The sequence below is a fragment of the Mugil cephalus genome, chromosome 12 (genome assembly GCF_022458985.1).
Source record: "Mugil cephalus isolate CIBA_MC_2020 chromosome 12, CIBA_Mcephalus_1.1, whole genome shotgun sequence".
Lineage (NCBI taxonomy): Eukaryota > Metazoa > Chordata > Actinopteri > Mugiliformes > Mugilidae > Mugil > Mugil cephalus.
Window position 1 is genome coordinate 19,357,637 of NC_061781.1, and position 25,540 is coordinate 19,383,176.

Here is a 25,540-nt window from a genome sequence, read left to right on the forward strand (position 1 = left end):
TTGCCTTTCAGCAGTCCTTTGTGTTTTTTTGTTTTTTTTTTTTTTTCTCTTTCCTCTTTCATATTTTTCCGGCGTGCCAACACGCTACAGAGCACAGGAACCAAGAAGATGGTGCGCGGAGAGGGAAATTGTTTCAAGACCTTTGGGATTCGGCTGGCTCCTAAGAGCGCTCCTTCTTTCTGATAGTAGTGTTGCAGGGAGCCGAAGCTCTGCTCAGTATGTGTGGAGTGTGTGTCTTTAGGATATTAAATAGTAAAGGATGGGGATTAATAATGGAACCTGACAGCTCATCTCCGGCTTCTATCTGCCTGACTGTCCCCCCAATCTTCCCTTCCATTCTCTCCCTACCTCTTTCTTCCTCCCCTTCTCAGTTTCTAATCCGTTTCTCTCTGGCTGCGACCCTCCTCCGTGCTCCTTCCTCCACCTCTTTTGTCTCCCTCCCTGTCTCCTGCTCCCTCTCAGGGCCCTCTGTCTTTCAGGGTCATGTCAGGGGAGTAGAAGAGCACGTTGGTGTCATCGTCGTCGTCATCGCTGAGGTCGACCAGGTCAGCCTGTGTGTAGCGCACCGCCCCGGGGTAGTACTCTCCGATCCGAGTCCTGTCACAAAGCCGCGACTGCAGAGCCAGCTAGAAAGCACACACACACACACACACACACACACACAGTTTTGGTATTAGAACACAACCTTTGTCATCATGTAGAAAGTAGACTAAACCAGTAAGGTTTGAAATGAAACCTCTTCTCCCCACTCGGGCCATTCATCTCTATACCGAGCTGGTGAGAAAACAGGTTGTTAAACCCCACATCGCGATGGCTGCCATTCATTGTGAAACGAGCACGACTAAACTAATTCCCCACGAAACCGCAGACGCTGAGAAATGTTTATGTCCTGAGATGAGGGAGCGGCAACCTGGATAGCACATATCATCAATGCTGGTTTTAATTCCCCTAAAACTGAACAACGGTTGATATCATTTTCCACTTAATTCAATTAAACAGAGCAGCGATACTTAAAGAGGGAATATTACGCAACTTTAACGAGCAACGGGACCACAAATGAGAAAATGTGCATCACCCGAACACCAACTGTTGAAAACAGAAGAAAATAACGGCCCGGTGGAAGTATGTAAATGACATGGTGAACACTCTCTCACAAGAGATAGGCGACCGTGGGTGGGTGATGTGCTTGTGGCGACTCTGTAGATGAGCATTAGCACATTGAACCAGAACAGGAAGCCAGGGGAAAGTGTTGAAAAGTGACGTGAGCTGTCTGCTGCCGCTTGAAGACCAGACACGGTAATGCTTATCGACTTTTGGCACAGGTTGGTTTATGTGTCACTACTATGTTAATGACTGTAGCTAGGCGACTAGGCACGCGGGAGGACGACATCCACATGAATGAACACATGCGCTAAAAGACAGGATGTGGTCCCACCACTCACCCTTGTGGCCACTGTGCTCCCGTGATATTACATCAAAACAATTCCCCTGCAATGACTTATAGCAGGGGTCTTTAACATTTTTCAGGCTAAGGATCCTCAAACTGATGGAGAGATTAAGTAGGGACCCACCTACCTACGATATGTGTTCTATGTTAAACTAGGCTTAGTGCTATTTATACATAGACGTTATTATTCTTATTTTGCATTAAATAGTAAGCTAATAATACATAGGCTCAAATTTCAAACAGTGCAACAGTAGGGTGGCCTTTGTAATGACCATGAACTTACATACCGCTACCTTTAAACAGAGCTAAATAAGAATCAGAATTACTTTATGTAGTAGGGGCAGTAAAATCACCAAAACATTTTGGCCTCAGTAGTTGGCTGATGGGAGCGCTAGCTTCACTGTTAGCTTCTCTTCTGCTAATATTGCAGCGTGTATCTGGGATTTCACCTGGGGACCAAATATAAGCTCTCGGCCAATTGCAGGGAACCTGACAGAGTCGGTGTGTAATACAGCATTGTGATTGGCTCAGCAGCGATGGGGGCGGGGCCTAATGTGTACGGGAGGTTTAGATCGACAGGTCTCGTGTGAAAGACGACCTCGATTTATCTCTTTACTCAAATGTGTTGGATTCGTGTTAATTTGCATTTAAATAAACTTCAAGTTTTGGGGAAAAAATAGATAAAAAATACCTAATCAACCAAAGACTTTGCGACCCCCTTACAGAACCCCCTAGGGGTCGCGGACCCCCTGTTGAAGTACTATGATCTATAACATGTATTAATCCAGAAAATCTGTAAACATTTGCTGAAACTCAGACAACAGCTTTTATCTGCTGTGCAGAACATAACAGCCAGAGCAACATTTACATGTGTTGAAACTGCATAAACTTTTTTTTTTTTTTACATAACTATAACTATAACTGTTGGCACAATTTATGTAAATATGTTTGAGTACATAGTCTCAGAAGAGGTAAGTGACTGTGACTGATGTGAATGTTGAACGGTAAACGGCTGGTGTTTTATGTAGACCTATCGGTCCCCAAAGCACTTTACAAATCACACATTCACATTTACTAACTTGTGCACACACACACACACGATCAAACAACAACTCGGTTCATGTGCTCTGTGGTGCTATGGATGGAGCCCATCCTGCCCCTACTGTGGCTGTGGCGACTCTGTAGGTGAGGATGAACCGGAGAGGGGGACATTGAACGGTGGAGCGGCGCTAGCTGGCTCTGACTGGCTGAAGGCCAGACGTGCTGCTGCATTTGGACCTTTTGCACAGGTTTTCATTGTGCATGCTGGCAGCCCTGCCAGAGGGGAATACTGTACAAAACACAGAATAAATGATCACAGAGAGGGCGGAGGGGTAGGGTTGGGCTGTGGTGGTGGTGGTGGTGGTGGTGGTGGTGGGGGTGGTGGGGGGGGAGGACTCAGCGGCGGTTTAACCAGCTGAGACTCAGCAGAGTAACAAGGCTTTGTCTGCCCCTCTCCTTAATACATGACAGCTGTGATGCACAGTTTCAATGGTTACTGGCCAAAATAGCAAAAAATGACCTGAAATGCTTGAACACAGACACGCGAGGCACACACATAAACACTCCTTTTTTAAATTAACTGGCTATGGGTTGAGATTGCAATGAAGCTGAGACATACAGGGATTTGGGGGCAGCTTTTTCCAGCGTGTGCGCTCCTTCGCATACATACGGCAGAAGAAGTGAGATGTGAGCTCATTGCAGAGCCAAAGGCGGTTCAGCTGTATGGCTAGAATGCAGATCAATATCAGGAAAAGGAGCGAGAGGAAGAGGAGGGGAGAGGGAACGGGAGAGTACACAGGTGGGAGAGAGACGCTACACAAAGGAGGGCAAAAAGAAATAATAATGTAAGAGAGATAAATGCCAGAAATGCTGTAACGGGGAACAAAGGAGACACATATGTAGAGTACAGATGGAGAGATAGAGACAGAGAAAGGAGGAAGAGGAGAGTCAGAGGCTGCAGAAAAAGGAAGAAAAAACAAGAACTACGTAAAGCAGGAGATGCAAGGACAGAAAGCGATAGTAAGTTTCTATGTAACAAATAACCAGGTTAACTGAAGTAACTTGGGTTACATAGGGAATCAAACAGGTGCCTGAAAATTAACAAGTTGCCTTGACTTTTTTTTTCACAAAGTTTAGAGGTTTTCTAATTGTCACCTTTTATTTTATTACAACACAGCGAGGTAACAGAGATCATTTTAATTCATCATGATTAACAAGTGATGGAATTCAAACACTAATGGTTCACAAATGGAGAGATCTGAACACCAGCCTCCACTGCGCTATTCTGCCCCAGTGGCCATTTGTGGTATTGCAATAAATGGATCATTTTGAGCATTGATTGTCTATACTATGAAAACCTATCGTGACGTCACCCACTGGATTCTGAACCTTGAAAATTGGATGTGCTTTACTTTGCCTACACTCAGATACTCCAAATATGGACATGGGGGGAGGTGGGCGGAGCTAAAGCAGCCTGGACGCTGAGGCTAACACTCAAAGCGAGAATGCCCTTAATTATGTAGAAAACAAATGAGTTAGAAACAAAAATCATTCCCCGTACAGTTGTCATGAATGGTGAAATAAACTACTGAGACCAAAATATTTTTTGTACCAGGCTGTAAACATGTTTAATAATGTTGTAAAGTTGGACTTTTTAACATAGAAGTCTATGGTGATTTGCTCCCCACTCGATGAACACTTCCTCATGGGCTTCATCGGTCAGACCTGGAGGTTTCCGCCTGATTTTAACCTGCATGGTTTATACTTCTGCATCAATTTGAAGCTATGGTCACAGCCTTGACCCTATTCAGACCTTACCCAGACGGTAATATAGTCTGAAGTGTACCTCCCCAGAAATGTTGCTACGTGTTGGTCCGCTTGGTGGTAGCGTATTTCCGCTTTAGTATTTCTGGCTGCTTCTCCATCTCCGCAATACCCTGAATCAAGCGGGCCGAGGCACTGTTGCCTCCGACACATACGTCATCACGTTGACACGCATGGCGTCATACTAAAATGACATAGTGCGATGAAGTGCAAGAAAATCACTGCAACTGTGTTGTTGGGTACAACACAGTTGTGAACCCTTAGCTGCTGCCATTGTTGTTGTGATGGGGGGATGTTTGCTTGCTATTGCGCGTTGCGTACTTAACAGTGACCAATCGTTCCATGTCAAAGTCCACCTCTTCAAATCGTGGGTTCGCTTGTGCTCCTACTAGCCATACAATCCAGACAAATCACAGCACGGTTGTCTAGTGTGAGTGCGCCCGTAGAATCAATACAATCTGGCTGAAATTCCACCCAACACAAGTTAAATAAATGCTTGTATCTCCAAACCTCCTCAGTTAACCTTAGCGATTCTTAATTGATCCAAAACAAGCAATTAGAAAACTGCAGAGATGGAGAAGCAGCTTGAAATACTGAAGCGGAAACATGTTACCACCAAACGGACCAATCGCAGCTCTTGTGCTCTGCATCGCTGCAGTGCGTTACTATATTTCTGGGGAGGTCAACTATTAAATGAGGGTCTGCGTTAACGCCAGAGCTTCTACGTCAATTAACAAACAAATTACAGGTTACACTGAGAGAGAGTCCCCCCCCATCATTCAGTGCGTTTACATACACTTGGAAAAAACTAATTATTCCCTTAATCAGACTCTAACTGGAGAACTTAAGTGCATGTAAACACGTTACTCCGACTAAAATCGGAGTTCTCCTAATCCGATTAAGACACCCAGATAATGCGATTGGAATTCAATTTTTTCTCCGGCATATATATATATATATATATATATATATATATATATATATATATATATATATATATATATATATATATATACGCTAATCGGACTACAACAGTACAACACGCGTGCGCATGCTCCACAACCGCAGCGCTGGCGCGTGACCCCGGAACAAAAACATCCAAGAAAGCAGGTCGCAGAAGAAGAATAAGGTAAAAAGAGCTGGTAGAAGAACCGTCTGAGGGATAGCGCCATCTTATCTGCACCAGAAGTATTGCGAAAATTACATACGAGATTAAAAAAGTGTAGCATTGTCCATCTGATTGGGGTTAGGGTTAGGCTTGAACGACTCTTTACCATATGGCGCAATAGGTCAACCGGAAATCAGGCCGTATTAACATGGTATTAACCCGCTGAAAAGACACATATCGCCACCTAGTGTCGCGGAGGAGAACATGTTACCGTCAGTTATTTGATTTTCTCCGTTGCATGTAAACTGGGACGAGGACCGCATTCAGAAAGTCACATTTCGAGCATAGCTTGATTAAGCTGTGCATGTAAATGCTCTGTTTCATCCAAAAGCACCCGATGCAGATGCGAAACAGGAACCTAGTAAAATTGGAGAACAATCTGAATCGAGTATCCAGTTAGTATAACGTACCAACCACACCTGTTAGTAAGAAGTCTGGAGCTACAGGTGCAGAATCTAAGTAGACCAACACCTCGGAAGGATTAACATAGCAAGGTCAGACTGTAACGTTAGCAACGGATCAATTTATTTTTGTCATCCGTACATTAATCAGAATCGTAGAGGATAGCGACCCCGATCTTTATGCAAATTGATTTTCTCCCCCGACTCATAAAAACAAGGGCCGGATCACTAGAGGTCCAATATGGAGATGAGGAATGATTGCAGCCACCAACAACTCTTTCCAAGTACATTTGGCATGTGAGTAGCGCAGGAAGAAGAAGGCTTCTAAAGTAAAAAAAAAAAAAAAAAAAAAAACTAAATAAATAAATAAAAAATCGGAGCCTACCCTTGAAATCATGCAAATGCACCGCAGGCAAACAGCAACACAGTCGGAACGGGAGACAGCCAACGAGAGAGAGCACGAGGAACCAGGGTTAGGAGGGCTGAGGGAGAGGAAGCGGCGGCGGTGGAGGGAGGGGAGGGGGGGGGTCTGTCTGGTGCGAAAGCACAGATTCGTCGCTTTGAGAGAGGAATGTTTTGACGCTGTTACAACCCCCCCCCCCCACACCCCACCTCCTTCTCTCCCTTACCCCTCCTCTCCCCCGCCAATCTCACACCTGATGTGTGGGGGCTGCTGGGAGCCACATGCCAAGATGAATAACAACCGGCTGTTAGTCACGATAGCGCACGAACACACACGCCGCCTGTCTCTCCCTCTCCCTCTCGCTCTCTCCCTCTCCGCCGTTTTCTTTCTCACCTTCTCCCTCTTTCTCTCCGACGCACACAAACAGCATTTTCCCTGTGATTTACGAACACATTGAGATTCCATTTCCCTCCTCTGTCTTTCTGTCTGTCTCTCCACTCACCGCAGTGCAACATTGACATTTGGGTTGAAGGTCATACCACACATTCCACTCTTCCACATTGTGCTCGTGACCCGTTATCAGTGTGGTTGGCGATACGGAGTAGGTGACAGTGTGTGTGTGTGTGTGTGTACGTGTGTGTTTGCGCACACACGAACCAGCGACCACAGAGAATCTTTTCGTGCGCTGTTCAATATCGGCTCTGGCTCGTATCTGCAGATACAGTCAATGTTTGCAGATTGAGACAAATCTGCGGAGAACTGTATTGATTGTGGTGTTTATTGGAATGCAACGAGGTTCGTGGTTAAAATGTACGGGTGTGGGGGGGGGATTTGAGCATGTTTTACAAGTGCTTGTAATTTCATTTACTTTTTTTTTTTTTCTCCTAATTTAATTATTTCCTAGGGGGGGTTATTGGGATTGGAGGGAGCCAACGGGTGGGTTTGGTGCTCACAAATGGGGGCAATCCAATGGGATATGCTCATGTATATTTATTTATTCAAAACTGAATATAATGCATAGGGCTGAAATAAAGAAAACTAAAATAAAGACCCGACAATTTTTTTTTTTTTTTTTAGGTATAGGTGACGTGAGCTGTGACAGAGATTGTGTGAGTCAATGTGGTTAAAGTGAACTGGAACATCAGTCATTTTTTTACTTACTGTTACAATATCAATAGTAATCGAAAAACAATCTCTGCATCTCATAATGTGCTTGACTTTGTTCAAATATGACTTAGGCAATTATGCTATTATTAGTGCCTAACCCTAACGATATACAAAAATGCACAAGCAATGCACTATAATTGTTTTACAAAACAAATCAGCGATATTCAATCACTTAGGAGAGTTTTTAACATTTATTTAAGGGATAAACGGACCAGCAGGATTACTACCAATAAATATTCCGTCAATCACGTTTGAAATTGTTGAACAGCCTCACCCATCTAATGGATCCACTTCAGTTTTAATGGATGAATGGATGAAGCTGTCCACATGAGCTGTGTAATGTATTTGGGTCTTGAAACTTGTATGAGTATGTGTTTAAGTATAATGATTATGTATTGGGCTGTGGCGTGAGGTCCGGAGGCGAATTATGGAAATGAAACTGAATGTGTGTTCTCGGGTTGAGGCGCCAGAAAAAGCTAAATCTAACCAAGTACAATAGAATGAGGCTATGAATCCAGTTTTTTATTTAAAACTGTGTGGTTAGACTGGGGAGACGGGTTGTCAGTGTAGTTTAAATCTGTTTTAAGTTGTGACTGTCACACTTTTGACAACATCGAACGCTCATTTTTTAAATAATAACATCCAGAATTAAACTTTTTTGAGCTTTTTTGGAAACTGAAGTAAAACAACGACTTGAGATGCGTTCATTGTCCTCATGTCTTAAAAACCAAAGGGCATAAATGCACAGCTGAACACAAACTGTAACTACAGTGCCCTGGCAGCCAGACTCGGTTCTTATCAGAATATGGAACTGGTAATGCACCATTTGTATTTCATTACGGGCCATGTTTCATCCAATACAGAGAAAACAAAATACAACTGAATGCAAATGGATGGTCGTACAATTAATCATAACCATTTGTTGGAAATAAAATCAACTCCACGGTGCTCAGATGATGCCTATGAACATGTCGCATCCCCTCTTTGGTCAATCCCTGGATAAAGCCTGGTTTAATTATTTGACTGGGCATAATCAGTTCCCAGGGGAAGGACTTCAGATCAATTCCCCAACAAACATTTTTTTTGGGGGGGGGGGTTTGGGCTGTTCTCCAGGCTGATAGTGCCCTACTTTTTTTTTTTTTTAAGAAATTGCTTTCTAGGCCAGTACCGAGCTGACTGTCGGCTGCATTGGCATTAATCGGACACCTGTTGGTGGCTTCTCCCTTCATATAGGTGAACTGCTTTCTGTGCCAACTTTGCAGGTTCCTGCAGACCAAGTCACAGCTAAGCAGAGAGTAAACTGGGCGTGCAGTTTAGGATCAGTGGTTAACTAACAATCAAGTCACACCTAGGAAAGTGTAGCTTTAACAAACACATCTTTAATCCTTGTCACTCAGTATTAAAATATAGTTCAGTAAGCTTTATTTAATCATTTCTACTGTCTTGTAAGAAAACAAGATGCCCACCTGCCATCTTGAGTAATTTTGGGTTCAATGGTTTGCCCACTGACATTGACCGTCGACCCTGCAATCAACAGACAACCCATTCCACCAGTTTTCTGCCATGAGTACTGTCAAGGGCCAGTGGAGGAAATTTGTGTTGAAGCTCAAGTGCTTGAAAAGTTTGGATAAGTTTGCATAATAGTAAAAAAAAAAAAAAAAAAAAGAAAAAATACTTAAGAGTACTTAACTAAACAAATCTAATCACTAATGTTTCGACCCTGAGCCATTATTTCCCTTCCAAAGGAGCCTGGGAAGGTTAAAAAGAAACAAATATCACTTTTTGCCCTGATTGGATGATACTGATGATTGTTAATAATTGTATATTTCATGTTTTTACAAGGCTACAGGCTAAAGGAAATGAAGCCAGTTTCCAAAAATCATCCCTCATATTATTTATATCAACACTGGTCATATATTGTTAATTATGGAGAAAAAGCCAAATTGCATTTTGTTGAGAGCCCCACAGGCTAGTTAATCAATCTCAATGGCTTGACAATTATTTTACCAGACACTGATATTGGCGACCTTGATATTTCTCCTTTTTGATTCACTTTGTCCTTACTGGTCAGTGTCCTCCTCTAAATATGCTTCAGCTGACAGCCAACACAATCGACGTCCTCTCCTTCACACAGCAGCCAAAGACATAAAATATTCTTGAGGATTTCAGGCATTCATAGACTGGAAAAATAAATCTGCCTTTCAGTCAAAGCACTGAGCTTTATTCACCTTCTGACCCCGAAAGGAGGTAGCAAAAGCACACTGCAGTGTTTTATAAAGCTTCTTTCATATGCAAAATCCATGACTGCATGTTATCTGCTGAAGTAATGGCTTTTTAACTGCGCTAGCCGGCAGAGGTGGGAAAAAATATCGACATGGCAACATATCGCAATATTTTTTTCTTTCCGACACAATATTGATTTTGAATGTCTTAATATAAGATAAAGTCATGTTGTGAACGACTTCCGCACCTCCACCAAAACTTTTTTTGTACAAGTGCAATGAATTGGAAACAGATCATTTGGATTGATATAGTTTTTTTTTGAGTCAATTTATCCAATTAATTATCTCTGTCATCTGATGCACATATAAAATGTGTATTTTAAGTTGCATTTAAAATTTCTTGGTGAACTATGTAGAATATTGCAATAATGTACCGTATCGTGACTCAAGTATCGTGATACGTATCGTATCGTATCGTCAAGTCTTTGCCAATATCTTCCCCTTACGAGCCAGCAACGCTGATCGATCACCTGGTCCATCACAGACTGAATGAAACTTTGATAAGCTGTTCCACATAACTCAACTTAAGCCCCTTTCATATTGCATGACTGCTGCACAGAGCTCAAAAACAGAGCAAAGTTTTGGTCTGCTCCCATAAGATCAGTCTTTCTGTTGGTCTCCCCGAGACAGATCTCTGAAGGGCAGAGATTTTTCTCCATATTTTCAATCAAACAAATCAAATGTGTCTTTACATGATTGTTGATGATTGAAGCGCATGGGTGAGTTAGCCCTACGTAATGTTTGGGAAATCCTGCATGTGCTACTGTGTTTTTATACAGCTTGTATAGCGATATGGCACACTTTTTTTTGACCATGGCAGAGCACAGACAAAACCGTGAGATCCAAGTCAGACCCAGTGTGAAAGAACACCAAGACGGGTCGAGCCAGGTCTGAAAATCCCATGTCAACCTGCTATTTTTGATGTGAAAGCGGTATTTGACTAGTGATGCTGTCAAAGAAGTGTCTCTTTGTGAGGAAGGATTACGGAACCAAGCGTGGAGATATTACCTTGACATTTACTCAATGGAGGGTATAGATGTGTGTGTAAGTTTTCGGTTTCTGTACCTTCATGCCAGTTGGGCTCACTAGGCTCCACCACTCCCTATCCAGGCCAAAGACGAAGGCGTTGGCCAGGCCGTGGAGCGGTGCCGACAGGACGTGCAGCAGGGTTAGGGAGAAGGACGGATCTTGAGGGTAGAAGGCATTATGGAGCCTGGTGGAGGAGATAGAGAGAGTCAGAGAAGTGTTGAGTTCGCCCATAAAAAAAAAAAAAAGAAAGAAAAAAAAAGCTGTAAATAAAGAGACAACCTGCAAGAGAGCGTCAGAGGCGCGGATGGAGTAATTGAAGGAGAAGTCGGAGAAAGACAGCAACAGGGGGAGAAAAGGAAGGGGGGGTGGAAGCGCAAGGTTGATAGAGAGAGTGAAAGAGAGGCAGAGGACAAATGAGTGACAGAGTGAGGGACAGGGTGAGAACGAGAGGTAATGAGAGCAAGTAGCAGAGGCAGAAGAAGAGGGAGGGAGAGAGAGAGAGAGGAAAAGGGGAGGGCGAAAGAGCGAGTGAGCTTTATATCAGCGTTTAAGAGCCCATTAGGCAGCGTGAGACGGCTGGGCTGACACATTCTTGGCTGCCGCTTCGACAGCACGCAGCACTTTACAAGGACAGGGAGATGTGTAGCGCTCAACTCCCTTCCTTCCCTTCTCACCATTTTTTTTTTTTTCCTCATCCGAGTTTCCTGCTTTCTCCTGACCACAATTTGGCCATGAAATCTTCTTTATTCCATGCACGTTCTTTTTATTCCCTACACGTGGCTCAGCCTCCCTCACACATCCCTCCCGTTTCTTTACATTCATCTACCTGGATATCTCATTTTCATCTCAACCCATGAGGGTGATCCTCTTTTCCTTTTCTTTCCAATTTCCCCTCCCCGTGCCCCGCAAACCTCGGGGCCTCGCTCGAAGAAGAGCCTGATATTGTACGGCGAAGCCGAGAACAAATGGCCGCCTCCGAGAATGACGCTGCCCAGCCATTAACCCCGGATTAACCCTGTATTAGCGCTGCTCGCTGGGTTAGCCTGCCGCTAATGTCTTTTATTGATCTATTAGAGAGAGAGAGAGAGAGAGAGAATTAAACCGCACACAGCTCATGGCATTTTCTGCATGTGCGTTGTTGTGTTGTTCCAGGGTTGAGCGAGCAATGTGAACTAAGTGGCCAAGGTGGTTGACCTCTGGGTCGGGTAAGTCACCCCCAGGCTGTCTGCGTCCCGCAGGGAAGGAAGATTTAAAAAAAAAAAAAAAAAAAAAAAAAACTATAACAAGCATTTGAGGAAAAAGAACCGGTGTTGTACTGGGGTTACAAGACGTTACGTGAGATAAGTCATTCATCTCTACTTGACTGACACTTTCTGAGGATTATATGTGTTTCTGTTTATTTAAAATGATAATGATTTGGTGAAATCTTTGGCAATAGCACAGCTACTGTTGGGTTTGAACCCTTTCCCATGTCAATCACTTCTCAACGGCATCGCCAATATTGTGACTCTTGCGCATGACCATGAAGAAAGAAAAGCTCACGCACAGACAATTATACTACGTTTTATTAAATCGAGCAAAAAGGCTCTTCAGTTTCAAGGCACACACACACACCACTGAACCCCTTAACATTGCAGCCTTTTTGCAGAAAAACACCAATTTAGGAAAAACCCAAAGTAAACTGAATGCTGTTCATGAAGAGTTTGGAGCTCATGCATGGTCGTGGTCTCTTTTGAAAGCTAAGACTCTAAAGTTTCTATCACAAAAGTCAGAATCACTCTAAGTGTTTTTTTTTCTTGAGAAATCAAAGTTAAAACAGAGTTAAAAATGAGAAGTTGTTGGGTTCGTCTGAAATTTTTTCGGTATCTTGTGACTTCAGAGGAAACTGAGGACAGAGTTCATCTGGATTACACAAGATTATCAGAGAATAAAGTCTTACCTACTTCCAGTTCAAACTGCATATAAAAATGACCAAAACTGAGTTTATTTTAACCCGTTTTTCTAAGTGTATAATCAGGCCTTTCCAAACTGTGCCATTTGGACACATGGCGAATAAACAATTCAACGTACAGTCATAATCTAGGGCTCCACTGAAAGGTGACACTAAAGAATTATATTTTATAACCATTAGAGTAACTGATATAGAGTTAGTGAAGTAAAATCACATTTTGCATTGTTTCTCATTTGAAATTACGCACAACCTTACAGCTCCAATACAAAGGAATTGGAGAGCCAGTGAACTACACTGTACCGTGGAAATGGCATATCGTTGTTTAGAGCAGTTGATTGGCTACATGAAACTCCAATCATCCACTGAGTTTGCTGCAATTGACTCAGTCTATGGATGAAAAAAGGGGGAAGGGGCTTCTTTCCAATGCTGACTCTCATTGGTCTGGTGAGCGGACATACTGGCTTGCGGATGGTGCATTCAGGTATCAATCAAAAGGCCAGACGTAAAAAAGAGGTGTCTTTTTTTTGATAAATACGAAGATTGCGACGTATCTCCTTCTTCGTTAAGGAAGTTGAAACAGCTCTTTGTGGATTTTTATGGAACTAAAAGTAGTTTTTGGACTGAAAATACGACTGAAATGGAAGTTTGGACCCTTGCAGACCTGGATTATATTATATTATAGATTTTTAGATCGATGTGAGGCTTTTCCGGTGAGTTCATGCTCATTTCTCGTTTTTATTGTTTTGAACAAAATGTGTTGGTTGTGTCGGCTGAATCCTATAGCGGCTTATATAAATTAAATCAGAAAAAAATTATCTTTACGACGACATACAGCATGTAGCATTTGCTCAAACACAACTCGTGGAACAGTGTTTTGTTCAAAAAACTACTGCCGTCCCATATACAACCCAGCGCAACGTTAAGGGGTCAACAACTGGCAACAAAGGCAGATTGTGATGTCGTTGCCTGTGTTTGGAGGAAATATTGCACTAGAACACACCACAACGACTACAACTAAGACTAGCTAGCACATATGAATAAAAACATAACACTTCATACCAGAAAGTGGAAGTTGTCTGTCCTGAATCGTGCTCATCATGGTTTGATCACACCATGGTGAAACTATTTGTGAATCTGAAAGATCAAATTAGATGAACATCAAAAATGAGAAAAGCCTTCTGTGTGTCCTTCTCACTTTCAATCTACTTCACTACAGTCACTTCAGCTTCTCTTCTGGTGAACTGGTTTGCTGAGCTCAACAGCCACTCAGAGAGATCTCTGTGACTGAATCACTCCACTGATGACTCAGTGTCCTGAATTGGTTGGAAAGCCACCAACAGGTGTTAAACTAGTGCCAATGGTGCAGATAAACTAGAAAAACTAGGGTGGTAAATGCCCGATGCTGGCAAGCAGCCAACAGTCAGCTTGGTGGGTTGTGGCCTTTTCAAGTAATTTCCAGAGAAAGCAGTAAACTATTAGTTGCAAAGCCAAACTTCATCACCACAGGTTTCATGTGGTGAAGGACAAAAGAATAAATCGTCATTTGAGCGCGTTGGAGTTGATGGTTATAAATGGTTGTATGACTTTCCAACTGTATGCAGAGGTATTTTTTCACTGTAACCAGACTCATATTCTGATAACAAGGAAGTCAGGACATGTCAGGTAAGGACACTGTAGTCACAGTTGGGAAATATCTTTGGTTGTGCAGTGATACACGTAGGTATTTAAGACACAAGGACAATGAATGCCTGTCCCAAAACAAGCTTCGCTAACAAGGCTTTAACTCCACAGGCACCACTGTAGAAGAAATCTTTAGGAGGTTTAGATCTTGTAATGGGATTTATTGGAATTAGGAGAAACATCAAACATATCTGCCGGATAACCCTGTAAGAGAGTTTCCTTAAATGATAGATAGTTAAAGTACTGGTTAAGTCAACGGATAAATCTAATTTGAACACATTTAAGGACGGTGTAAGAGAAGAAAAGCACCTAGGTGCCATTGACAGGCAAGTAGCAGCGCCGTTATTTCTCATGAGATGGAAGATAAATTTATAAGAATTGTGCTTTCAATTGGAAAAGAAAAAATAAATCCCACCGCTGAGATTACCCGAGATGAACGATCGTTTTAGTCAAGGCCCATTTCCGCAGCCAACTGCAAAATTTGAAGTCAATGAATGACACTGTATCTTTTTGATGTAACTCTTCATTCTCACAAGTTTAAAGAAAGTGTTAAACAAGTAATAAATAAGTAATGGCATATATAGACAATAGATGGCACACTGAGTCTGATTTCCATTAGAAAAGGTATAATGAAAATATTTCATGTTCACTATCAAAGCTGCAACAGTATTTAAATTAAACTTGATTTTGCCCTGTAACCTCATCTTTACTGAAGCCAAAGTGCACACACATGTCCAACACTGCATTTTTATCCCTGCACCAACTCTTCCAGATCTGGATCTAATGTCCAGCTGTAATTTCCCTAATTTCTCCATTAGAATTAAACTTCTGCTCACGACATATACCGTTAAACCTGGATTTAACTAGCACAGCAGATAGGTAGGAGCCTCCTATGGGATAATTACTGCATGGGTGATTATTTTTCAGCTGGCAACGAGTTATGTAACCCCAAATGATGCAATGAGTAGCTTCTTATTTCTTAAAAAACCATGTGGAGAGACACACTCCGTGGCCGTGGAAAAGATTTTAGTCCGTTTGAGAAGGGTCAAATCATTGGCATCTATCAAGATTGAAGCAGAAACTACTAAAATTGGGTTAAAAACTATCCCAAGACATTATTCAAAACTAACTATCCAAGACATTATTAAAAACTGGAAGGATAGTGTGGAAGAAACGCGGTTGGAAAATAAAATCCTGATTGATGGTGATCAGCAATCACTTAAATATTTGGTGAAATCAAATGGAAGAAAACAACAGTAGAACTATTGGCTACGTTTAATGGTGAAAGTAAGAGCATTTCCATGTGTAAAATGTGGAGGGAACTCAAGGGACTGAACAGCTGTGTAGCCTTAGGAAAACCGCTAATCAGTGAGGCTAACCGGGAAAAAAGGCTTCAATTTGCTAGGGAGCATAAAGATTGGACTCTGGAGCAATGGAGGTTTGATGAGTCCTGATTTACTCATCAGACCATGGCCTCAATCAGGGAAAAAAGAGAGGCAAATGAAGTCTGTGTGGGCAGTGCTATGATCTGGAGTTACTGCAGATGCTCAGGTCCAGGCATCATGTGTCCAAAGAATGAGGTCAGCTGACTACCTGAATATACTGGATGACCAGGTTGTTCCATCAATGTATTTTTTTCTTCCCTGATGGCACAGGCATATTCCAAGATGACAATACCAGGATTCATGGGGCTCAAATTGTGAAAGTGTGGTTCAGGGAGCATGAGACATAATTTTCACACATGGATTGGCCACCACAGAGTCCAGACCTGAACCCCACTGAGAATATCTGGGATGGGTTTGCAGAGTGGTCAGACTCTCCCATCATCAACACAAGATCTTCGTGAAGCATTAATGCAACCGAAAATAAATTTTGTTACATAGCAGAAGCTTTTTATCAAAACGACGTCACAGAATGTGTGCTGTAATCAAAGCTAAAGGTAGTCCACTGAAATATTACAGTTTCCAAATGTCGACTGATTGGATGTACTTTTGGAATATTAAGACGTAACGATAGATCTTCATCCAATAGATCACGTCGACAGCTCCTTCAAAAAACGACTTTTTCAATTGGCGAGCGCTGTAGGTGCTAAAATCAGAAACCAAAGGTAGTAATTAAATCTTTAAACGCGAAGACGCAGCAGTAGGAAATATTCTGTTTGCGTTAGCAGCAATCTTTGAGTCCGTCGGCCATCGTCTGGTGTCAGTTTGGTGCGGCGGAAAAGAAATGTTGGAGAAAGACAGCAGATACATTTTATATTGGCCTGCCATCAAGTTACTGGCAGAAATAACGTTAATTAGTGACAGCTTACATGACCTGCTGCCAGGAACTTCTGTCATTTCTACCTGCTAACGCGGCCGCCGAAGCTGGTTAAAAATAAGAAGCTGCTGGGTGAATTTTTTGATATCTTTGCTTAAAAAAAAAAAAGAAAAAAGAAAAAAAAAGAGGAGTGATAACATATTTTAACCTGCATTCGGTAAATTACCCATGCAACGATAGAATCCAAACAAAAGAAGAGGGATGTCATTAACAGTAAATAGAGGTTGTGATATGCTGGTGTGGTTTCATTTGAATTGAAGAGACGACACATGACAGCATATTCATAGAAATTAAATGAGCACAGGTATTGACAAGGTATTGCTGGATGTCTCCCAGAACCTACGCAACGAACGTGAAAATTGTTGCACATCTAAATTCCACGTTATAAAGACGCCTTGTCAAATTAAGCAGGTAGAGAAATAAGCAGTTTCCTCCCATAAAAACCCAGAGTGACTTGCAAGAGAACAGCACAGAAGATGATTATGGAGATTCGTCCACAAATCTGGTTATAATCCTCTCTTATCCTCTTTTGCAGGGTAAGGTTGCAAGGTTTATTTGCCATTAATCTGTCTCCATTCATCATCCAGCAACCATTTCAAAAGTTGTGACAGAAAGAAAACCACAAGTTGGGTTGGCTGGAGTTTGCAGATGAAGCTGTAATGAGAACCTAACAGCAGTCATTCTGGGTACGGGTGTCAACTAAATGTCTAAATGCAGCTTAAAATAAAACCAACAGTGCACCTAGTGGCGCGCAGAGTGGCGTGTCCTGGCGCTTGTCAGAATAAGGACCATTTCAGAGCGACGCTGCCTGTTTTCTGGGTTAGCCTACCGCGGTATCTCCGAGGACCAGACCAGCTGCTGCTCACATTCATTTCACTTCCCATTAAAGGTGAAATAAATCAGGAGTCCCCACACAACCTCCTGAGAGACGCAGGAAACACACACGCACACACGCGCGCGCGCGCAACATGCACACAGAGGAAGTCGGACACACGCGGACACACGTAAACACACATCACAGTCCGTGCATGCGTGAAAAGGTGTCTACATACGGTATAACCTAGGTCACATGCATTGAGGATGTCAGGAGGAGAGGAAATGAAGTGGATGTGTGTGTGTGTGCGTCTGCCTATGTGCGTGAGTGTGTGTGTGCGTGCGTGTGTGTGTGTGTGTGTGTTTCTCTGACAGCGCAGCGGTGAGAGTGAGTGGGTCTGTGTGAAGGGGGGCTATTTCTGGCGTCTCTTTTTTTTTTTTTTTTTTTTTTTTTTTCCTGCTGCCGCAAAGAAACGCGATCGGCGTCCGGGAAACGAGAGCTGGCAGCAAGCAATCATCTGCCTGCCACACACACACACACACACACACACACACACACATCCAGACACACACACACACACACATAAAGACACACACACACACACACAGACAGCACCTCGCAGCGCCGAGCAACACGCGCCATGGCAACGGAACAGCCGCAATTAGAGGCGAAGAGCCTTTCCCCTCCATCGAGGGAGAGACGGAGAGCAAAATGAAAGGAAGAAAGAGAGCAGGCGAGAGGGAGAGAAGGAGAGACAGGAAGGTGGAGGGGGGGAGGGGAGGGGGTGGGTGGAGAGGGGGGGTGAGCAGAGACGAGTGTCAGAGAAACAGCGCTGCACAGGAAGGAGAGAGGGAGAGTGGAAGGGGAAGGGAGAAGACGATAAAGAGGTGAAAATGTGAGGCTGCGGAGGGGAACGAGGGCCGAGAGCGATTGAGGAGGAGGAGGAGGAGGGGGAGGAGGAAGAGGAGGTGGAGGAGGGCAAAGAGGTGAAGGAGTGAGGCTGAACGAAAAAGACTAAAAAGCAGAGAAGGCAGAGGAGAGCCGGGGAGAGGAGGAGGAGGGAGGAGGAGAGACATCCGAAAAGACAGATTGCAAGACACGAGCGAGACAAACAAAAGAGATTACGTGCGAGAGAAGCCGAGATAAGACGGAGGGGGGGAAAAAGGGAAGGCGAGGAGGTTAGATAGAGAGAAGGGAGCTACGGAGAGACGGGTGGAGGCGTGCAGAGAAGGGGGGGGGGGGTCGTTGGTGGTAGGCTGTTTCTCCTGTGTGAGCCGGGCTAATGAAAGATGAATGAGGGAGGCAGTGGTGGGAAGGAGAGTGTGGCTGCGGGCGATGCCTGGCTGAGCCGCTGTGCGTGTGTGTCTGTGTGTGTGTGTGTGTGTGTGTGTGTGTGTGTGTGCGCGGTGTAGTCGAGCGAGTCTCACAACAGGGACGATATTGTGTATACAATATCAGGAGCAAATGGTCAGCAACAATAAACACACACACACGCGGGCCGCTCTCACGGACGGACGTACGTGGCTCCCGGTCTCAGTCTGCTGCCACCTGTAAGCGCGCAGTCAAATCATTAGCGCTCGCGCAACCGTCTCCGGGGGCCGCGCTCACTTATTCAGACCTTCCGTCTATCGCGCCGTCAGTCACTCTTTGAACCCGTCTCTCTCTATCCAGGTATCCCTCCTCCCGCCGCCTCTCCCCCATCTCTTCTAACATGACACTCTATACCGCTTTCCAGCCATCCATTTTCGTCCGCCTCTAATTGTTGTGCCGAAACACTCTGAGAGGTTTTGGCTGGAACGCACTTTAACAGCTCGGACGAGAAACTCCTTCCCGAGGAGCGGAGGAGGGCCAGACAGAGAAGTCATCCTGAACCCAATTGCACTTCCTCCTCTCTGTGACTGACTGCCTCACTTCTTCTTCATTTATTTCTTTTTTTTTTTTTTACCTCCTCCAGACAAATCACATGCTTCACAGTACCCAAACAAGGCCCTCACGCTGCCTGTGGTGTCACTGCTGACAACAAATCTAAACTTTCCTCTGACTAAAAGGGACTGCAGCTACGCCGCACAGCAGGAGGGGATTTGAATCCATAATTAGACACACACACATATATATATATAAATCATTTTAAAAATAATATGACCAGATCTGGTGATGCTCACTGTACAGGAAATTTTCGGGAAGCTTTTAGGTTTTATTTGAAAGCAACTAAAATTAAATTGAAGTCGAATTAGACAAACTCAATTTTAATAACAAAAAAAATAAAAAATAAAAAAAATTGAGGGACAGTCAGAGAGATACAGGAATTAGAAATAGCCCCATCTCATTTAATTATGCCTCATGATAATTTGGCCTTTTATTTAGTTCTGAATTAGTAGAATGCTAATCCTTCAGACATAATCAGATTTTTTTTGGTATTAATTCTCAACAAATTTAAACAAAGTTATGTAATGTATTATACTATAATTGTTTTAAGTACTTATTGCTGCTCGTTCAGTTTTTTATGACCTCCTAAACCTGGTGATTAATTTTCATTTAAGTCATTTAAATCCGACCCGTGGATGCGCTGCTTCGATGTTGGCCGACCCGAGACAGACTTTTCATTGTATGGTGAAAACATGTGATCAGTCATTCAAATGTGCACAGGGCTCTAATGTTTGTGAACTTTTTTTTTCTTCCTTCGTAGGAATGGGGTAACTCTATAAGTATGGACATGTGAATCTTCTTTCCAGTGTAACAGCACCTAAATAAATCATGGTCGTCATTGTGTATGAGTGCGCCTTCGTGCATGTGCACTACAATTGAAACTGGAACATAATCTGCTTTGATCATGAGGTCAACGTGGGGATAACTGCAAAGGGTATGACTCCCATTATACACTTACCCACACATGCATGGTGCAGAAAACACGCGTGCATTTTATTTTTTTTTTGTGTGTGTGTTTGTGTGTGCGCGCGCAAAAATGGGAATATTAGTGAATTTGCACTTAAACGGACGCACGCACACCTGCACGGGACGCGAAGAGGCACAAACACACAGACCCCGGGGGACTAAAGCGGCTAACGTTCACCAACAGAATAAAACCCAAACAAAGAGACATCCTGTTTCCTGGAACACAACACCGCTCAGCCCTCTGTGCTAGGAGCCAGTTAACACACACACACACACACACACACACACTCACACAGACGCGCGCGCATGAAATCTGTTCATCGCACATCGGCGCGTATGTGTTCCCCTGCGTCTGATTCATGTACCTGCATGTGTCTGTGCGTCCGCCGATGCCACTGGCTGCGCCTTGCGAGCGTTTGTGCACGTGCGTTTATCCTTGCGAGCGGCTGTGGCTAGAAATGTGTGCGTGCGTGTGTGTGTGTGCGTGCGTGCGTGCGTGCGTGTGTGTGTATGTGTGCGAGCGAGCCGGAGAGGGAAAGAGAGGAGGGAGGGAGAGCAGATGATAGAGTAGGCTTTAGCGATTCCCTGGAGTGTGAGGCAGCGTTTACGGCACTCTCAGAGCAGCCAGAGTGATGAATATTTAAAGACGTGCCTGAAAGAGCAGAGGGAGGGGGAACAGGGTGTGTGTTTGTGTGGGTGCGTGTGTGTGTGTGTGTTTGTGTTTGCAAGCGCCACTGAATGTGTGCATGCGTGCAAGGTTATCTGGTATCTCCTTTAGTGTTTCGGTGTGTGCGCGCACCATATGCATGCACATAAATGTATGAATCCACATATAAGTGCATGTATGTAGTTTGTGTGTCTGTGCAGGGATATATCCCTCTTTATGGCTTATATGTACAGTCTGTATATAAGGAACATATACAGGTCAACATATATTGTTTTGAATACTGAAACATTATTATTATTAGTATTATTTTATTTTATTTTATTTTTTCCCCGAGGGCTGCAGACGTGCATAAATCCCAGCTGACATCAAGCGAGAGGCTACACAAATCCTGGACCAGTCGCCAGTCCATCACGAGGCTGACACAAAAAGTCGAACAAGCACTCACGGTTACAATGCACAATTAAGAATCACCAATTAACCTAACATGCCGTGGGAGGGAGTTGGAACGGAGAGAAAACTCGCGCAGGGAGGACACGCAAACCGCACGCAGGCAGCCGACAGGTTCAAACGCCGAGCCTTTCTCGCTGTGTGGCATCAGAGGACCATCATGCTTTAATAAGTAATTCCCTTCTTTTTTCAGGGGACCAAAAGTAATTAGACAATTCACTCAGCAGCTGGAAAATCGCATTAGGAGACCATTACCGTGAATCTACAACATGCGGTCCAAGGACCTCTAAATGCAAATGAAAGAGCAGCCGAAGCAACAGTTTGGTACTTTCTGAGAAAACAACACACAGGTGAGTTTGGCCGCATGAAAAAAAAAAGAGGCCTGGATGTTGATGGAAGGCAGTGGCAGTGGATGACTGCAGGATCCCTTCCACGGTGAAGGAAAAAACCCTTTCAACATCCCGCCAGGGGAAGAACACTCTCCAGGAGGTAGGCATAACATTATCCATGTCTACCAAGAACAGAGGACTTTGCAAGAAGGCATATAAACAATCCACCAAAAGATGCAAACCAATTCGTAAGTCCCAATAATTAAAAGGTAGAATCTTAAAAATATCAGAGCATATCTGGAACCGCATCGTTGGTCAGATGAAACAGAGATCAACCGGTGGCAGAACATCGGAAAAAAATATGGAGAAGGCTCAGAATGGCTTTTGAGCCGAAGTATACAGCGTCATCTGTAAAACACAATGTGATGCCATGATCATCCATGTCTTCCAGCGGCCGTTGTAGAAGATTGAAAACTGATGATGTGACAGAATAATTAAGCCAAATTGAACAGCACATTAACAGTACACATGGACAATTACCCAAAACCTACTGTGAAAGAAGCCCAGGAGCTTTTGATGGTAAAGAAGCGGTAAATTGTGCAATGAACAAGTCAGTCGCCTGAACACGATCCGAGGCAGAAAGGGCGCCCACTACAGGCAACTGTAGCAAAGGTTCACAAAGCTTCAAAAAGGAGTAAACAAATTCTTTTGGTCACAGACTTCAGGAAGCCATTATCCTGCCCAAGTATTAAAAATTAACACATTACACTATACTGCGATTACCTTAATTTGCCCAATTGCAAATGGTAGCAACTGCTAATCATTTCATATTTTTGGGAATGAATGGACATGAACCTAGGGCTGGGTGGAATGACCAAAAATGTATATCACGCAATTTTATCACAAAATTCCGACAGTATCACGGCATTTTTATTTTTCCATACATGATCATATGTTCACACCATTTTCTAGTGGTTGAGAGAGGAATTACTGCAGGTGATTGACTAAGGTTGAGTAAATATTGTCACACTAGGTTTGTATGGCACCGCATTAGAACTGCGCTGATGGGGAAATCCGAGGACATTTACAGCGGTTTATATTTTTGCATATTTAAACTGCTATGTCTGTGATGTCAATAGCAGCATGACCGGCTACCGTAATAACTGTGGTCTGTTTTCTCATTCATAAAGTTAAAATTGGGGACGTTTCGTGGACAGCTATAGCTGAGGGACAAGTCATTCACAATGGGGACGTCTGGTCACCCTAAAAATAAAAAAAACAGAGAACAACCGACACTGCACCTTTTCTTGGCACAAGTCCCCTCATTCTGTGGCTTCATTTTTCTGACCTTTCCATTTTTCACCACACCTCACAGTGTGTAATTAGAAGAGCTACACTGAAAATGGTCCGGTCTGAAACAGTGTCTGGTGGCGCAACGTTTCGAATGCTGTGTAGTCAAATATGACGATATATTAAAAATTCATATTCGTAACGCCAAAAAATACCAGTATTCAGTATGAACTTTTATATCACCCTGCCCTACACAAACCCCCATTCTGTGTCAGTGAATGAGTAAGGAATTTACTGCAAATACACACGTTATTGTGTATAAAGACTGCATATCCACTATATTGCTTAATCTATAGTCTTGGTATGTGTTTCCATATCTGGCTTGCCCTATATGTGTACGTGCGTGTGTGTGTGCGCTCCTCACACAGCCCTGTAGGCCAGCTCTCTGTCGCGCTAAATGGGGATAAATAGTGGCGCATCACCGCTGCTCAATGGTAGACAAATGGCTGTGTGCCTCTCGGGTCCCCAGTTACACACCAATCACTGCCCAAGACCCGAAAGCACAAGCGTGCACACAAGCGGTCGGCATGGTCACACATCCACCAGATATCAACCTGGGCCACATGCGGCTGCACTATCGCGCTGGTAATCAGGGTATTCAAAGAGCACGACATCTGACACCGCGGACGTCTCAGATTCGCAAGGCTTTACATCATCTGTGAGTAAATAAGTCAAAAATAAAACGTCAAAACAACAGGAACGTCTAATCTTATGATCAGAGCAGCGATTCTAGGTGATTTCTAAATATCTCGTGTGTGAAATTACACTGAAACAGAACGAACCCTGAACGGTGGCAACCCCCTGGAGTCTGTCGTGCGCCTGCTACAAACGGCAGATCAAAGTGACACAAAAAGGAGGAGAATGGCAGATTTTTGCCTCTTAATCTGGGAAGAAAAATCAATATATATATCTGCAAGCTATCAAGTTCGAAATTTAGTTGAGCAAAGAAGTCGATGCCGCCATTCTCCCGCACGATAAATTGAATGCGAAAGCGATAGATAAATAAAGAAGGCTTGCAAACAAATAAAGATGAGTCTTGGAACCTTGCATGTTCAAGTAAACAAAATACACCACAAAAGATAGCTGGGGTATACAGTGCAAACCACACACCAGCCTACACGTAGACACACACACACACACGGACGCACACATCCATGAGCGCTGAATGCGAGATATTCCGAGACGCGAAGAGGCGAGAAACGGAAGGAAGGCAGTGCAGAAAGAGAGAAGGGGAGGAAGAGCGCATCCTGGGATGCAGAATGCCAAATACAGTGAGATAAGAGTTAATGTATCCCCCCACCCCTCCTCTATCCCTCCCGTTTGGCGCTCTCTCTCTTTCTTCCTCCCTCCATCCATCCCTCCCTCCCTCCCGCCTCCCTCCTCCTCCTCCTCCTCCTCCGCCTCCTCCCCGTTCTCTTTGAGGGATGAATAATAACTGCTGCTCTGAGATTTCCTCCCTCGTTTTTCAAAGCGCAGAACGGAGATGGGGAAGGTCTGCCTGGCCCGGGTTGTGCGTGTGCACACAAAAGCACGGGCGCGTACTGAAGCACACACAGATGCGTGCACACGCTGTCTTGTTCTCGCTGCTCGCCTGGAGCAGGGAAATCAGATCTCCTCTAGAGAAAGGCGGGGAGGGGAGGGGTGGGGAGGTGGTGGGTGGGTGGGTGTGGGGGTGGGGGGGGGGGGGGGAGTTTAGACGCTGTAGGGAGCCCATACAAAAAAAAATCCCCTGCAAGCAAGTATAGGCCTATACACACCACGAAACCCACACGCAGCATCGAGGGAAACCAAGAATAACTAGGAGGATGCGAGCTACCTCCTAAAGCGACAGGGTGAACTCAAGGGTACAGACGCATCGCCGGTTCAAGTCCTGCCGCCGGGGCCGATCTATCCGTGCTGAACGCTTAAAAAAAAAAAAAAGGGAGCGAGGGCATTTCGACAAAGCCTTAAAGGAAAAAAAAAAAAAAAAAAAGGGGGCGGGGGGGATTTGAACGGGTAGGCCGATTCCTCCACGCTTGGTATTTAAAGAGGAAACGGATGCGTGAGGAGAGCAATGAAGCCGCGGCAAAAGACGAGCAGGTCGTTCCGGGAGGAGCGCTCGCACGTCAAGCCGCGACGTGCCGCGGAAATCGGCAGCTAGGTTCCGAGGAGAGGGCTTATTTATGCAAACAAGCGTACAAGCGCGCACAGTAGGAATCTAGACGAGCCTTGTAAACAAACACACACCCACACCATAAAGCACACAGGGGAGGCGATGTGAGAAGCAGACTGTGAAAACTCTAGTCGTGCCCGGGCAGTGCTCACACACACACATGCACACATGCACACG

The 25,540-nt window shown here is 44.0% G+C and overlaps 1 protein-coding gene across 1 annotated transcript in view; it reads right to left on the reverse strand.

Moving 5' to 3' along the window:
* The window catches only part of si:dkey-100n23.5 (cyclic AMP receptor-like protein A), a 56,252-nt gene continuing 30,712 nt past the window's right edge, over window positions 1-25,540 (reverse strand). The window contains exons 12-13 of the mRNA XM_047601516.1: window positions 10,799-10,946; window positions 1-626 (exon numbers count right to left, since the gene is read on the reverse strand). Of these exons, the coding sequence (XP_047457472.1) occupies window positions 459-626; window positions 10,799-10,946 (316 nt within the window). The 3' untranslated portion in view covers window positions 1-458. The remainder of the gene's footprint in view (window positions 627-10,798; window positions 10,947-25,540) is intronic.